Source organism: Aquarana catesbeiana, linkage group LG08, assembly GCF_042186555.1.
Source record: "Aquarana catesbeiana isolate 2022-GZ linkage group LG08, ASM4218655v1, whole genome shotgun sequence".
Lineage (NCBI taxonomy): Eukaryota > Metazoa > Chordata > Amphibia > Anura > Ranidae > Aquarana > Aquarana catesbeiana.
The window spans coordinates 23,600,948-23,618,447 of record NC_133331.1 but is presented as its reverse complement, the minus strand read 5'-3'; the positions used below and the strand labels follow the sequence as shown (position 1 = coordinate 23,618,447).

The 17,500-nt window shown below is 43.1% G+C and overlaps 1 protein-coding gene across 1 annotated transcript in view; it reads left to right on the top strand.

Moving 5' to 3' along the window:
• LOC141106651 (uncharacterized) overlaps positions 1-17,500 on the top strand; it is a 198,150-nt gene that overhangs the window by 55,877 nt on the left and 124,773 nt on the right. Inside the window, exons 7-10 of the mRNA XM_073597594.1 lie at positions 5,947-6,103; positions 12,030-12,082; positions 13,183-13,202; positions 14,831-15,000. Of these exons, the coding sequence (XP_073453695.1) occupies positions 5,947-6,103; positions 12,030-12,082; positions 13,183-13,202; positions 14,831-15,000 (400 nt within the window). The remainder of the gene's footprint in view (positions 1-5,946; positions 6,104-12,029; positions 12,083-13,182; positions 13,203-14,830; positions 15,001-17,500) is intronic.

The window sequence follows — 17,500 nt, the reverse complement described above, 5'->3', positions numbered from 1 at the left end:
TCTCTAATACATTGTGCACAACTGTCTATCTCCTGCCAACCCCATCAATGGGTGCAGAGAGAGACTTATGATAAGAGAATTGTCAATGTGCCTTACAGGGAATACTATGATACTATGCAATAAAAACCAATTTGGCGACAAGTCATTTCCAATTTGCTAACACACGTGATGACTAGACATCTGCAATTCATTTAGTTCTAAATTTGTTTTTTTAATGAAGTTCGACAAATTCTTTAATTCAGAAATATCCGAATGAATGAAAATCCATTTAACAAATTCTTCCAAATATTAGTAAATTAGTAAATTCGTAAATTAGAAAATTCGTAAAATCAAAAATTAGTAAATTCGTAAAATCGAAGATTCGTAAATTCGAAATTAGAAAACCCGAAAATGTTTTAATCTGAAATAATAACTAACTAATCATAACTTAACTATTACTATTAAATTACAGTTATTGGAATTTCCTTTCAAATTTGGCTGTTAGTGAATGTAGCGAATACGACTTATCTGAAATAATGAATGCCGTATCTAAACGAATGGAACGTAACAAATTATTAATAATAAATAACAATAAAAACTTTTTATTATTAATTCATTCCTTTTCATTTGTTTAGAAGCAGCATTCGTTATTTTGGATAACGTATTTGTTACGTTCACTAACAGCCAAATTTGAAAGGAAATTCCAATACCTATAATTTAATAGTTAGTTATTAATAGTTAGTTATTCTTTCAAATGTTCAGACTTTCTTTCTTATTTTCTGATTTTCGAATTTACAAATTGTGATCGTAATGAATGACCCAAAAAAAACCAAAAAAAAACAAATGAAACTAAATCAAACACATTTTTCAGCAGTGCACATGTCTAGTGATTACATTCAGCTATCGGTCTTTGAATGAGGCACAAAAAAGAAACGGGATGATGACTAAAATAACGTATTTATTTTAACATGTGTATATATATATATATATATATCTTAACACATCCACTTTATACATGAATCCATATAATCTGTCAGTCTACCCATCCATAACACTCAGTATTACATCTCTGTACATGGATATCATCATGATACTGTATTGTAAAAAATGTTATGAGCCAATATTGTATCATATAAAAAGACCATGGTATGAAATACATCACATATTAAATGTGTATATACATCTTGGTAAGCTTGACGCATTTCAATTAAACTTCCTCTGGAGCAGATGCATAATTATTTCTGCAAAAAAGATATAAAAAGACCTATATGATCAGGTGTTGAACCAAAATGCTGGGAAAAGTAGAGAAAGAAAAAAGCCAGGAGGAAGGAAAATAGCCAACCCCCTACTTACATGTTGGCTCAGAATACAGATACGTGGTGCTGAGAAGATGGGGACCAACACGAGTGTCCATCCCGGGAGCTGTGGGGGTAGGGACCCACAGGTAGGCCGGACGAGCCCCTACAAATCCCCTTTTACATGTGAACCCGCAGCGTTCCCTTTCACTGTAACGGTGGACTCTGCAGACTCTGATGTAAGGGAGAACTCTGGGGACGCTAACATAAGGGATGCTTTGGTGTACGGAGAGGACTCTGATGTAAGGGGGAACACTGTAGCCTCTGGTGTAAAGGTGAGCTCTGATGTAATGAGTGCTCTGAGAACTCTGATTTACCTTACCGTACTCACTTACAGGCAGGAGAGAGAAGGGGGGAGGAGGGAGACTTTAGTCACAGACAGGGATGGATGGTGAGCTCATTCACCTCTTGGCAGTCAGCACCTCTCATCCAGATGTATCTGAGGCTGCTGGGCTTCAAATTTCCTACCCTCACTTTCCTTTTCTGAGGCACAGCGCCGGGGATTGGAGTGTGGGCAGATACGGGGGGGGGGTATAGGGGCGGGAGAAAGAGGTGCAGATCGAGCCCTCCTTTCCCATCTGTGTGTGTGTTTGGGGGGGATTGATAGTGCTGGCTTTGGGCTGTGTGAAGGAGAGTGTAACACACTCAGCTTAGACAACTGCATAGTCATAGTCTGGTCTGAATAATGTGTCCGTGTTTCAGACAGCCTGAAACCCGGATGCAAGATTCCAAATCCGTTCTGTCCGGGTGAATTCCAAACAGGTGGTAACCCTATATGGGACAGAAAGTGAAGGGTAATCTCTGCAATGGGACACCGATGGTGAAAATTAAATCTCACAGGTGTTATAACCCTCCCTTGCTCTATCCAAAATGAAAAATAAAAAAGTTTTGCCAATAGTTCTATTTTAATTCACGTCATTTAGCATATGCCAACTGTAAAGATGGAATAGTTTGGTGCTGTGAAGTTCTACATGAGTCTTTCCAACTTTTTTTTTATTTTGGTTTAGAAGAATGGGGCATGGTTAAAACGCCTGTCCCGTGTGAGGAGATTTTTTTTTTATTGTACTTGCTGACCCAGGTAAACAACAGGAAGTGAGAGAAAATCTCTACAAAATTAGGGGAGTTCCCCATTTAGAAAATGATTACTAAGTCACGTATTGGAAGACTTTCCTTCCTATTGTAAAATGTTGGCTGTCTCTCCACTGTCTGTTCCCGATGACAAGAGTCACTAGGAAAGATGGAGACGGTGAATCCCCCCTCAGTTTTAATCCTTCCTCACTCTATTCCAAAACGAAAGAAAAACTAAAATTCTATCTTTAGATAAACTTTAAGCCATTGGATTAGACGACCAGACAAGTGCCATTTTCAGGGGAACCATCAACTTACCTCTATGGAATCCATCCCCGACTAGCCCGGCATGCTGAGAAATCTAGCAAGGATGTGATATCTCACTCTCCCAACTAGTTAATGAGTGACTCCAAAGAGACAAGTGGTCTCTTAGATAGGATCCCCTATTGCGCTGCGCTAACACAACTGAGCTGTGGTGCCATTAATTTTGAATGCCACTCAATGGCGAAACTATAGGGGTCGCTGCAGTCGCACTTGCGTCTAGGCACTGTTTTTCTGTCGCTATGGGGGGCCCCAAGACCAGGCATCTCCCCCTGCACCCCTGGCTGTCCATTTAACATGCAGGGGGGAGGTGGGAGGCGGCAATCGTTAGCTCTATAGTGCCCGCGAGCCGCGGGATCTCCCTGGGGCTTGTAGTTCTCACTCCGAATGTATACAGTGGAGAGGGCAGGGACCTCTGACCTGGCATGTATCAGGTTTCACTCTTCAGAGTGAGTCGTCTGCTTCTACACTCTTGTTGATAATGCTCGGGTCAGAGACCCCTCCCCTCTCCAGTGGATACAGTCGGTGAGATAACTACAAGCCCAGGGAGATCCCGCTGGACACCATAGAGCTGCCAATCGCCACCTCCCACATCCCCCAGGTGTGGGGGGTTCAGAAATGTGCTGGGGGTTGGAGGTGCACAGCGAAAACCAGTCAGGTACAGGGGAACCTCAGGAAGGGGGGTGACTGTCTGGGCACCCTGATGTAAGGGGGGGCTCTCTGGGGACCCTGATGTAAGGGGGAGGCTCCCTGGGGTCCCTGATATAAGGGGGAGGCTCTCTGGGGACCCTGATGTAAGGGGGAGGCTCTCTGGGGACCCTGATGTAAGGGGGCTCTCTGGGGAGCCTGATGTAAGGGGGGCTCTCTGGGACCCTGATGTAAGGGGGGGCTCTCTGGGGACCCTGATGTAAGGAAGGCTCTCTGGGGACCCTGATGTAAGGGGGGGCTCTCTGGGGACCCTGATGTAAGGGTAGGCTCTCTGGGGACCCTAATGCAAGGAAGGCTCTCTGAGGACCCTGATGTAAGGGGGGGCTCTCTGGGGATCTTGATGTAAGGGGGGCTCTCTGGGGATCTTGATGTAAGGGGGGCTCTCTGGGGACCCTGATGTAAGGGGGGCTCTCTGGGGACCCTGATGTAAGGGGGGCTCTCTGGGGACCCTGATGTAAGGGGGGGCACTCTGGGGACCCTGATGTAAGGGGGGCTCTCTGGGGACCCTGATGTAAGGGGGGCTCTCTGGGGACCCTGATGTAAGGGGGGCTCTCTAGGGACCCTGATGTAAAGAGGGGCTCTCTGGGGACCCTGATGTAAAGAGGGGGCTCTCTGGGGACCCTGATGTAAAGAGGGGGCTCTCTGGGGACCCTGATGTAAGAAGGGGGACTCTCTGTGGATCCTGATGCAAAGACAGGCCCTCTGTGGACCCTGATGTAAGGGGGAGTTCTCTGGGGACCCTGATGTAATGAGTTGCTCTCTGAGGACCCTGATGTAAGGGGTGGCTCTCTGAGGACCCTGATGTACGGGGGGCTCTCGGGGGGACCCTGATGTAAGGGGAAATCCACACTATGTAACTATATTTTATATATTTACTGTATATATATATATACACACACACACACATGTATATTATATACATGTGTATGCCCACCCAAGTGTATGGCTTTCTTTATTTCGCTGCTATGGACTCTAGCCCGGGATCTTTTGTAGACCTAGTAACGCCCCTGGTGGGGGCCCTTCTTGGTTTCTTGCACTGGGGCCCTAAAGATTCTAGTTAAGCCTCTGATGCCACCCAAGCACACTACAGCAGAGTTCCCAAAAAAGGATCAGGTGTGTTTTTGACAGTGCTAGGATAGGCTAATGAAGGCAGAGACCCTGGAAAATAAAATATCGGTAGTTTCAATGCATTAGCCTATCCTATATGTGTATAAAATGGATATCTGCACTAACCCAAAAATATGATTGTTAAGAAGGTGCTGCTACTTAAAAATAGCCTGAATACTCAGCTAATAATAAATGTATATAGGAAATAAGTGCACATCCAACACTGAATAAAAACAAACCATGTGATGAAAATAAGTGAGTTCAAAAGTCAATATGTTATCGTAGAAGATAGTGAAAAAAGTCCACATATCACTTTGCACTTTTTCGAGCACCATATGGACTTTTTTTTTTTTTAATTTTTGTGAAAATATATATAAAAAAAGAAAGTCCATATGGTGCTCCAAAAAGTGCAAAGTGATATGTGGACACAATGTATTCACCCGCTGCTCCTTCTCTCAAAATAATCAATCAGCGCCGCTTACCAGAACGGTTGGATCCCAAGCTATAGGGATCATACACGTTCACACAAATGTCAGCTGACAGAGATAGTCGGCTGACTTTTTTCAATATTTTCTATGCTAACATATTGACTTTTGAACTCACTTGTTTTCATCATGTGGTTTGTTTTTATTCATTGTTGGATGCACGCTTATTTCCTATATACACCTATCCTAGCTCTGCCAAAAACACACCTGATCCTTTTTTGGGGAAGAAAATGGCTTTATGCCCCGTACACACGGTCGGACTTTGTTCGGACATTCCGAGAACAAAATCCTAGGATTTTTTCCGATGGATGTTGGCTCAAACTTGTCTTGCATACACACGGTCACACAAAGTTGTCGGAAAATCTGATCGTTTTAAACGCGGTGACGTAAAACATGTACGTCGGGACTATAAACGGGGCAGTGGCCAATAGCTTTCATCTCTTTATTTATTCTGAGCATGCGTGGCACTTTGTTCGTCGGATTTGTGTACACACGATCGGAATTTCCGACAACGGAATTTGTTGTCGGAAAATTTTATCTCCTGCTCTCCAACTTTGTGTGTCGGAAAATCCGATGGAAAATGTCCGATGGAGCCCACACACGGTCGGAATTTCCGACAACACGCTCCGATCGGACATTTTCCATCGGAAAATCCGACCGTGTGTATGGGGCATAAGTGCATTGGGGTACCATTTAAAATGAATGGCACACCACAGCTCACTTGTTTCAGGCCGATCCAGCCTAAGAAACCACTAAATGCTTAATTGCAAGCCATTGCTGAACTTAACAGAGACAGAGCATTTAACAGTGGTGAAATTTGGCCTCAGACAGATTTTCATATTATATACAAGTGGTGGTTACCATATAACACACTGTATACATACCCCAGGTTTTTACAGGAACTCTCATTTCTTCTTCCTAAGGTGCCAGAAGTTGGTAAGGAGACACAGGTTTTTTTCACTTTTCTGGCTACTGGCGACAAGGTTAATGTGGCGGATCGAAAAGCTGCCGTGATTGATGTCCCGCGTTCAGCCTGCTTGGCTCAAAGAAACAAACAGATGTACAAGCAAGCTGAAACAAGTGAGTGCAAAGGCCATGAGGGATGGTCAGATCATTTTTTTGGCTGTTTAGAAAAAGACATATATAGCCATCCACAGATTGAAATGATCATTTATTCTCTATAACATAAAATTACAAATGGTTGTGGAAAAACAGGTCAATGACATCCATATCATCATTTGCAGCATTGTACTGCGAGTCCTGCCTGATGTGATGCTCCTCCGGGTGGGGGGAGAGGGTCCATAGGGTCGCCACCTCATCTCTTCAAACCCAAACACATATGAATTATACAGGTTCTGAGGCTAATATAAGGCACCAAATTAGTTCAAATACCACCTTAATCAGCCACAGAACCTGTGTAATTAATATGTATAATATGTGGTTTTAAAGGGATGAGGTGGCAAACTTAGGTGTCCATGACACCCTGGGGTCCAGGAAGTGGGGTGAATGAGTATACACAGGGTTTTGAGGACTTTCTCCCTGCCCCCATGTGATGGAGCTGGGTGTTCAAGAGGCCAATGAACAAGCACCAGTGCTGTCTTGCTAAGAGGAGGGGAGTGAGTCCTATGCTCCTTAAACCTAATATTTCCTGGTATTAATCTTATTTCCTGGAGTCTGAATAGAGGGCCAACAAAGGTGAATATATGGTGTTCTGGGGCCGGCTTTAAAGTGTACCTGTTTTGGCCTAAGCCTTGAGCTTCCATAGTCATACAGGGGGCTGCACATACAGGGGGTTCTTCCAAAGAAGTGGCGTTCTTAAAATAAGTGGCACTTCTGCTCTTGCCCAATCCACCTGAACATCTTCTTCTCTCTTCACAGGTAAACCTGCGTTTATATCTCCACATACCTTAAAACTGAACATTGCATGACTGCAAAAAAGCTTATTGGGTAAACCTGCGTTTATATCTCCACATACCTTAAAACTGAACATTGCATGACTGCAAAAAAGCTTATTGGGTAAACCTGCGTTTATATCTCCACATACCTTAAAACTGAACATTGCATGACTGCAAAAAAGCTTATTGGGTAAACCTGCGTTTATATCTCCACATACCTTAAAACTGAACATTGCATGACTGCAAAAAAGCTTATTGGGTAAACCTGCATTTATATCTCCACATACCTTAAAACTGAACATTGCATGACTGCAAAAAAGCTTATTGGGTAAACCTGCGTTTATATCTCCACATACCTTAAAACTGAACATTGCATGACTGCAAAAAAGCTTATTGGGTAAATCTGTTTGTCACCACTGTTTCAACTCCATCTGTAGCCATGCTCACATTATTTCAATGTTTATTTAGCCATTAAGTCTTACCTAAATTATGGGTTGCCTTATCTTTACAATTTTGGCCTTTTAGTCCCCTTGCAGTTTGATTGTGGTGTGAAAGTTATGCCCTGCTAGCTGTGTTGCTAATATGCCCTCCTAATTGATTAATTGCCAGATTCAACCCACACCCAACACACAGTATAAAAACAAGGCCTTCCTTACGGGGAAACACATACAGGGGGCTGCACATACAGGGGGTTCTTCCAAAGAAGTGGCGTTCTTAAAATAAGTGGCACTTCTGCTCTTGCACTTCAGCGATTTGCACAAAGCAAACTATAAAAGACTGCAGGTGACCCCATTTCCTAATTTTATCATCTTCCTCTCTGAAACATGCACTCTTTACCTCTCCTCCTTTTCACAATTGCTGCCTCTCTCCTCAAACTCTCTTTTCTACATCCCTCTGCTCCACCCCACAACCTGTACATATCACCCTCACTTCTCCCCTCCCCCTATTACTGCACTCATCACCTCTTTCTAACTCTAAGCCCACTTGCTAACATACCCCCCAGGATACTGAAGCATGTCCCCTCATACAAATCATATTCTCATATTACCTCCCTCACTCTTCTGCTTCTCCTAATCGCTGGAGATATTTCCCCAAACCCTGAGCCCACTTTATTTAACTGTGCCCAACACACCCATCACCATCACCCTACACCCTCTGGCAGTAGTCGCAATCTACACAATCTAGTCTCCATTCCTCTTCTTGCCAACACCAGCCTCACTCTCTCCTGCGCCCTCTGGAACGCCCGCTCTGTCTGCAACAAACTCACTGCTGTTCATGACCTCTTTGTCACTAATTCCTTTAATCTACTTGCTCTCACAGAAACCTGGCTCCACGAATATGACACCCCTTCTCCTGCTTCCCTCTCCCAGGGTGGCCTTCACTGGACTCACTCCCCCAGGCCTAATGGACGCAAGGGAGGTGGAGTGGGATTCCTCCTATCCCCCCAGAGCACCTTCCAGGTTATTCACCCTCCTCCCTCTTTTTCACTCTCATCATTCGAAGCCCACTGTATACGTCTATTCTCTCCCACTTCCCTAAGAATTGCTGTGATCTACCGGCCCCCTGGACCATTATCGACTTTCCTTGATGAGTTTTCTGCCTGGCTACCCTACTTTCTCTCTTCGGAAATTCCCACAATCCTTCTCGGTGATTTCAACATCCCTGCTAATACAAACATTCCTGCTACTTCTAAACTTCTTAGTCTAACCTCTTCATTTGACCTGAAGCAATGGGTACAGGCTTCTACTCACTCTGATGGCAACACCCTTGACCTTGTATTCTCTTACCTATGCACTCCATGCAACTTCTCAAACAATCCTTTTCCTCTCTCCGACCACCACCTTATTAGTTTCTCTCTCCCCCTGTCTTCCACCACCTTTCCCTCCAATCGCCTAACCGTCACCCGTAGAAACTTTCGCAACTTCAACTCCTCTCTCCTCTACTCTGCTACCGACCACCTCTATGACAAAATCTCCCCCCTGTCCTGCCCCAACCAAGCCATATCCATCTACAATAAATCTCTGTCCTCCACCCTGGACAAGCTCGCTCCCCTCACTACACGCAGAATCAGGCCTCGACCCCTACAACCCTGGCAAACAGATGACACTAAAATTCTCAAAAAACGTAGTCGCGCTCTTGAGCGTCTGTGGCACAAGACTAAGTCTCTCAAAGACTTCAACCAATACAAATCTGCCCTCCAAAAATACTATTCTTTCCTCCACACTGCCAAGCAAACCTATTTTACAACTCTTATTAATACCTTCTCATCCAATCCCCGTAAACTCTTCTCTACCTTCAACTCTCTACTTTGTCCTCCACCGCCTCCCCCCACTGATTTACTCACTGCCCAGGAAATCGCTAATCACTTCAAAAACAAGATTGATACAATCCGTGATGAAATCTCCACTCTACAGGTATCTCCCCCAGCTAAGACCCCATGTCAACAGATACAACTGACACTACCTCTATTCAAATCTACTACTCCAGACGAAGTTTCTAAACTCCTTTCTATCGCCCACCTAACTACCTGTCCCCTGGACCCTGTTCCCTCTCAAATGCTACGGTCACCCTCATAGGTGTGCGCAGCCTATTGCATTGGGGTGTGCACCCCAAAGCTCGTATGTATGCATATACTGTATTTATAAGGCAGTAGAGCAGTGGACGGTGTCAGAAAGGCAGAGATTGGTGTCAGTAGTTTATTTTTTATATATTTGTTTATTATGACTTTTTTACAATTTTATAATTTTTTACAAATATTTTTTTACAATTTTTTTATTACTTTTTTTTTTTTTTTACAATTTTTTTAGGAGCTCCACTGGGGGGCTTTGGTGAAATATCATGGGTCTAAACAGACCCCTGATGTCTCACTTTTGAGACAGAGAAAGGGACTAAGGACAGATATTTCCCAGTCCCTTTCTCTGCAGCCAAGCAGCAGGGGAAATGTGCCCAGCACAGGGTGATTAGGGTGTGCCCAGGCACACCTGGCACACCTTGTGCGCACACCTATGGTCACCCTCTGACCCCATCCTACACTCTCTAACCCACATCTTCAATCTCTCCCTCACCTCTGGCGTCTTCCCCGATGCTCTAAAACATGCACTGGTCACTCCCATACTCAAAAAACCATCCTTGGACCCTACCAATCTTAATAACCTATGCCCTATCTCCTTGCTCCCCTTTTCCTCTAAACTCCTTGAACGCCTGGTTTACAACCAACTGAGTGACCACCTCATTAAAAACAACCTTCTTGATCCCCTTCAATCTGGATTTCGCCCTCAACACTCCACAGAAACTGCTCTTTTAAAACTCACAAATGACCTACTAACTGCAAAAACCAACGGACACTATTCTGTACTCCTACTTCTGGATCTTTCAGCTGCTTTTGACACGGTTGACCACCCCCTCCTCCTCAAAAAACTTCACTCCATCGGTCTCCGTGACTGTGCTCTTCAGTGGCTCTCATCCTACCTATCCCAACGCACCTTCAGTGTCACTTACAATTCTACTTCCTCCACTCCTCTTCCCTTCTCTGTCGGGGTCCCCCAAGGTTCTGTTCTTGGACCTCTTTTATTTTCAATCTACACCTCTTCCCTGGGTCAGCTGATAGCCTCTCATGGCTTTCAATATCATTTCTATGCTGATGACACACAAATCTATCTCTCCACCCCTCAACTCACTCCATCAGTCTCCTCACGCATCACTAACTTACTAACCGACATATCTGTATGGATGTCACACCACTTCCTCAAACTCAACTTGTCCAAAACCGAGCTTATAATATTTCCTCCCCCACGTGCCTCTTCCCCTGACTTCTCTGTGAAGAGCAATGGCAAAACCATCCACCCATCCCCACATGTCAGGGTGCTAGGTGTTATCCTAGATTCTGAACTCTCCTTTCAGCCCCACATCCAATCACTTTCCAAAGCTTGCCGCCTCAACCTCCGCAACATCTCTAAACTACGTCCCTTTCTAACCAGTGAAACTACAAAGCTCCTGATTCACTCCCTGGTTATCTCTCGCCTTGACTACTGCAACTCACTCCTCATTGGCTTACCTTTAAATAGACTATCCCCCCTTCAGTCCATCATGAATGCTGCTGCCAGACTCATCCACCTTACAAACCGATCAGTGTCTGCTACCCCTCTCTGCCAATCCCTCCATTGGCTACCACTCGCCCAACGAATTAAATTCAAAATACTAACAATAAGTTACAAAGCCATCCACAACTGTGCCCCCAGCTACATCACTAACCTAGTCTCAAAATACCAACCTAAACGCCATCTCCGTTCCTCCCAAGATCTCCTACTCTCTAGCTCCCTCATCACCTCCTCCCATATCCGCCTCCAGGACTTCTCCTGAGCCTCACCCATCCTCTGGAATTCCCTACCCCAATCTGTCAGACTGTCTCCAAATTTATCCACTTTTAGGCGATCCCTGAAAACTTTCCTCTTCAGAGAAGCCTATCCTGCCTCCATCTAACAACTGCACTATTTTCTCCATAAGCTCATCCCCCACAGCTATTACCCTTTTGTATAACTTGACCCTCACTCCTAGATTGTAAGCTCTAATGAGCAGGGCCCTCTGATTCCTCCTGTATTGAATTGTATTGTACTTGTACTGTCTGCCCTAATGTTGTTGTAAAGCGCTGCGTAAACTGTCGGCGCTATATAAATCCTGTATTATAATAATAATAATAATAATAATAATAATAATAATAGTTGAAACAACTGAAATTGAAGGAATGGAAGTGGTGGGCCAGGAACAGGTTTCAGAGGTAAGGGCTAGAAAATGCTGGATATCCTTCATCCAGAAAACAAGAAGGTCTCTATTCGACATGTTGAACCTTCTAATGCATACTGTGGGATGCTCATAGTGTGCAGTAAAATTGGAGTAAGCCATTTCAGTACAGGAGTTTGGCTTTGAGTTTTTGTTTCATATTTTCATTAGAAGTTATCTCTGTAAGTGCATAAAAATTAATTTTACATTTTTATTTTTTTAGTTCCTACAGTCTAACTTTTCCAAACTCTTTCCAAAATGAAAACAATTTGTTGGGTCTGTCTCATATGATATATGCCAGGCATCCCTGTAAAACTCTGTTTTTTTTTCTGCAGTACAAATAAGGATGCCATGTTATGATGAAAACCTGAACCAAGTTGTAAGAAATGTAAGAGACTTTACTAATGTTTCTGCTTTGAAAAAAAAAGATTACTTTCAAGCCTTAGGCAGTTTACTCTCAATGATTCAGCAAATATCATAATTTAATTGTCTCGTTGTTTGTCCCATCTATAGTATATGGTCCACCATAGTATTATAGCATCCTCCTATGTGTAGAGGTCACCACCCTTCTCTCGAAAACATGGTAATGGTCATTATCCATCTGCCAGATGACCATACAGCTTCCTCGTTATGTTATGTTGTACTCTGCATTGTCCAATGGTTTTACTTAATGGAAAGAGTGGGTATAGGTCCACAACTGGAAGTCAGATATTAGGATGCCAGCCTGATCTAACATTACAAATAAAAGACTATTAATACACTGCATGGTCTGTGGATGCGAGACAAAAACACTTATGAGTTTATTGGACATCATCCCATTTTAAAACCATGGCTATTATTGTGGACAGTCTTTACAGTTAAAGCAGCATCAGTACATGAGCTTGTTGGACAATCTATTTCCAAAACCATAGTCGTTCGTTTGACCTGTGTTCTCTCCATTCATTTGAAGCTGGCTTTGGCTTTGCAGCCATCACTGCCTCCACCCTTCTGGGAAGGCTTTCCACAAGTATTTTCAAAAGTATATGTGGGCATTTGTGCCCATTTAGCAAAGAAGTGTATTGTAAAAGCCATTTAAATGAGAAGACCTGGCTCCCATTTAGCGTTCCAAGTCATCCCAAAGGTGTTCAGTAGAGTTGAGGTCAGGGCTTTGTGCAGGACAAAACTTCCTCATCTCACCAAACCATGTCATTATAGAGTTGGCTTTGTCCAGAGGCACAGTCATGCTAAAACTGAAAAAAGACCTTCACAAAACTGAAGGATGGAAGCCCACAATTGTCTACAATGTATTTGTATGATGTAGTATTATTAGAACCCTTTACTAGAAACACCTGAATTTATTTGGAGGGGGGTCCACATACATTTAGCCAAATGGTGTGCATTCGCTGTGTGTGTATGTACAGTTTTTATAATCAATGCTAAATGATACAAACCATTTACGTATTTACTGCTTTTTGAATAATACCTTCTGTTTTTGCTTTTTTTTTACAGTTCACAAAAGCCACACTTGTGGTAAGATTTGACTTGTTTAAGATGCTTGATTGTCATTCATGATGTTTCCATATGCTGTTATAATGTAATGTTTCCCCAAGGTCACAGGGTATTCACCATCCTTGAGAAAAAGTGCTTTGTGTCAGATGCCAAAAAAGCACCGCCCACCAGGCTGTGCTGTAGCTATATTAATTTTTAGCAGGGGTTCCCTGAGCCTGGAATGTTTTTTCAAGGGTTCCTCTTTGTTGGACAGGTTGAGAAAGGCTTTGTTAGAGGATGTTTTTTTTCTGTATTCAGGGTATTTTTTTTTTTATTTTATTTAATGTTTTTGGCATTTTTCTCCCTTACATCAGGGCGCCCATTAGAGAGCCCCTTTCATCAGGATCCCCATCACGTTCTCCCCATATATCAAAGTCCCCATCAGATTCCTCTCATACATCAGGGTCCCCCCCTTACATTAGAGTAACCATATGAGCCCCCTTTACATCAAGGTCCCCAGAGTCCCCCCTTACATCAGGATCCCCCTTATATTAGGGCCCCCATCAGAGCCTCCCCTTATATCAGAGTCCCCATTTACATCAAGGTCACCATTAGAGTCCTCCTTTACATGAGAGTTCCCATCAGTCTCCTGTACATCAGAGTCCCTCGTTTTATCAAGGGCTCAAGTCCCTCCTTACATTAGGGTTCCCATCAGAGTCCCCCCATTACATCGGTATCCTCATTAAAGTCCCTCTTACTAAAGCACAAAGTATAAAACCTTCATATATTCCTTTAAAGCTTCGTTATTTTGGAAGTTCTTGGAGGATTTTTAAAGCCAGATTCCAACTACATCCCCTCTACTCTTGCTTTCCCATCCTCTTACTGTGCTGTCCAGTAATCTGAGTTCTTTGTGGCTCCATGTGCTCTAAATTTATTAAAGAAATATGTTGCACATGAAGTGAAGTGGTACTCTGCATAATAACAATTGTTAAAAAGAAATGTAAAAGTCACTTCCTGAGCATCTTGCCGCCTTAGGAAAATGCTTGTTTTGGTCTTTAATAGATCATGTAAGGGTTATCTAGCAGAAATATAAAATATGTATACAGTAAAACCTTGGATTGTGAGCATAATTCGTTCCAGAAACATGCATATAATCCAAAGCACTTGTATATCAAAGCAAATTTCCCCATAAGAAATAATGGAAACTCAAATGATTCGTTCCACAACCATTTATTCATAAGTCCTCCACTTTATATTCCATATAAAAAGATTATAGCAATGTGATAAGTTGTGTAACCATAAAATGTCCATCCACAAATTGAAGCCTCCATAAGGGGATTAGAAGCCAAATCCAGCAGGAGCTACAGAGTATAAAAGAGAAGAGAGGCGCCTCTAAGTGTAGCAATATGTTGCTAAATATTGTACCTTCATTAAATGTAACCATATTGCTACACTTAGAGGTGTCTCTTTTCTCTTTCATACTCAGTTGTGACATGACGCTACACTTATATCAAGACATCTCTTGTATATCAAGTCAAATTTTATGTAAAAATTTTGCTTGTCTTGCAAAACACTCTCAAACCAAGTTACTCTCAAACCAAGGTTTTACTGTACATACAATATTCCTACAATCAAGCATTATTTCCAGTGCTTCATTTATTTTTTTGACGGACCCAACTGGAGCTCGTGTTAATCAAATTTCCAATCCCACGATAGACCATGGTGTGGTGACAGTGGACTTCCGTACATCTGAGCACTCACGACTCGGGTATTGGAGTATACAGCTTGAAGATGATAAGGGAGCAATTGAGTATACATCTGTTCAGGTTCAGAGATACGGTGCGTTGAATTGTATGAATGAATGAATGAATGATTTGTAAAGCGCTGCAAATGCGAACTGAATCGCCTCAAGGCGCTAATGCGTTTTGTGCTGACATCCTCTTAGAAGAGGAAGGTCTTGAGTTTTTTCCTGAAGGACAGATAGTTTTCTTACATGGGAATGTGATGTGTGTTTTATTTTCCCTCGGAGGTATTGAGGGGCGTTAGCTTGTATGCATTTGTGGGTGAGGCAGAGGGTCTTAAATGTGATCCTATTCTTTACGGTTAGCCAATGTAGGCTCCTCAGCGATGGGGAGATGGACTCCCAGGGTTTTTTTCCTGTTAGCAGTCTTGCCGCCGCGTTTTGGATGGCCTGTAGGCGCGCAAGCTGATATTGGGGTAATCCTATGTAGAATGAGTTTGCTTAGTCGAGTCGGGAATTGATGATTGTTCCACTTACTGCTGCTTTGTCCTCTTCTGGGATGAAGGGGATGAGTCTGCGTAGCAAGCGGAGGAGATGGTGAGATCCGCTAACTACTGATCCTATTTGTGCATCCATTGTCATTTCTGAGTCAAAGATAACTCCAAGACTCTTGGCTTTGGTGCGCAGAGAGATGGTTTGTCCTAAGATGGTGGGAGGAGTCTACGGAGTCTTGGTTTTGGCATTTTGGTTAGCGTGTAGGAGAAGAAGTTCTGTTTTTGACCCGTTGAGTTTGAGGGAACTAATGGTCATTCAGTCATCTATCAAAGTGAGGCATTTCTCTGATTGCTGATGGTGGTCTTTTTGTCCGGTGATGCGAAAGTAGATTTGGGTGTTGTCAGCGTATGAGTGGAAGCAGAGGTCTGATTTTTTGATGATTTTGAGGAGTGGGCGGATGTAGATGTTGAATAACACTGGCGACAGGGGTGAACCCTGAGGGACTCCACAGGAGATTGTTCGGGTTTCAGAGGTGAATGCTCCTAGTTTCACTGTCTGAGACCAATTCTCTAAGAAGGATGCAAATCATTTTAGACTAGAATGTGTGGCACCTGCTACTTCTGTGAGGCGGACAAGTAGAGTATTGTGGTCCACTGTATCAAAGGCTGCATTGAGGTCTAACAGTACAAAGAAGCATGATTCTCCATCATCTGCTGCTTCAAGGGCATCATCCCATATTTTTAGAAGTGCAGTTTCTGTGCCATGGCCAGGGCGGAAGCCTGATTGTAGAGTGTCCAGAAGTTGATGTGTGTCCAGGTGGCGTTGTAGCTGTTATGCTACCGCTTTCTCCATAATCTTGGAGACGGTGTTAAGGCTTGTTATCGGTCTGCGGTAGTTAGGGTCCTTAGGGTCGAGATTAGGTTTCTTTAGCAGGGGTGTATCACCCTTGTAACTGATGTAGTGTGTAATGCAGAGATGGCCATTGTATAAGTTCTCACTTTATCTGGTCCTTATCTAGAGCATTATAAGAACAGAAAATCGAATACTGCAACCTTTAAGTTTGGAATGCAGTGTGGAAGTAGATCTATGACATTGTTGGTCTCTGTGACCACACTGGGGAGATTTTACCTTTATTTCCTGTGAAGTTATTAAGACAGGAAATAAAGGAAGATCTCATTACTAGGGATGAGCTAAATGTACCTGGGTTTGGTTCGAGGCACGTCCGGTGAAGTTTGGGTGCTGAACCCAAACCCTCATTGATGTCAATGGGATCCATTTGTTAAAAAACAGTAATGGCCATTTTCTAGGTGGGGACCAGCGATGTTATTACTACCTAAAGTGAAACATTAAAAAGGCAATAGACCTTTAAAGTAGAACTAAAGGCAAAACTTTTTTCATTTTGGATTGAGAAAGGGAGGGTTATAACCCTGAAAGGTTGCGAGCACTGAACTTATTCTCTCTGGAGAAGAGACGCTTGAGAGGGGATATGATTTCAATTCACAAATACCGTACCGGTGACCCCACAATGGGGATAAAACTTTTTCGTGGAAGGGAGTTTAATAAGACACGTGGCCACTCACTAAAATCAGAAGAAAAGAGGTTTGACCTTAAACTGAGTAGAGGGTTCTTTACTGTAAGAGCGGCAAGGATGTGGAATTCCCTTCCACAGGCGGTGGTCTCAGCGGGGGGGCATCAATAGTTTTGGAAAAGCATCTGGACCAGAGCACCGGTTCCCAGTCTCCCAGGCAATTTACGGTAGAGCATTTTTTTTGTTTGTTTGTTTTTTTGGACTTTGAAGGAATTATAGTTACATGGAAAGTATAGGACGGCAACTTGACAGCTTCTCCATGGAAAATATTTATTTAAGCATTACAGCAATAACATCATCCAAAACTGCCGCATTTCAGCCTTAGGCCTTCATCAAAAGCATTTATACTTTTATGCTTTTATGCATAAAAAGCATTTATGCTTTTGATGAAGGCCTAAGGCCGAAACGCGTCAGAATTTTTGGATGATGTTATTGCTGTAATGCTTAAATAAATATTTTCCATGGAGAAGCTGTCGAGTTGCCGGCCTGTACTTTCCATGTAACTATAATCCCTT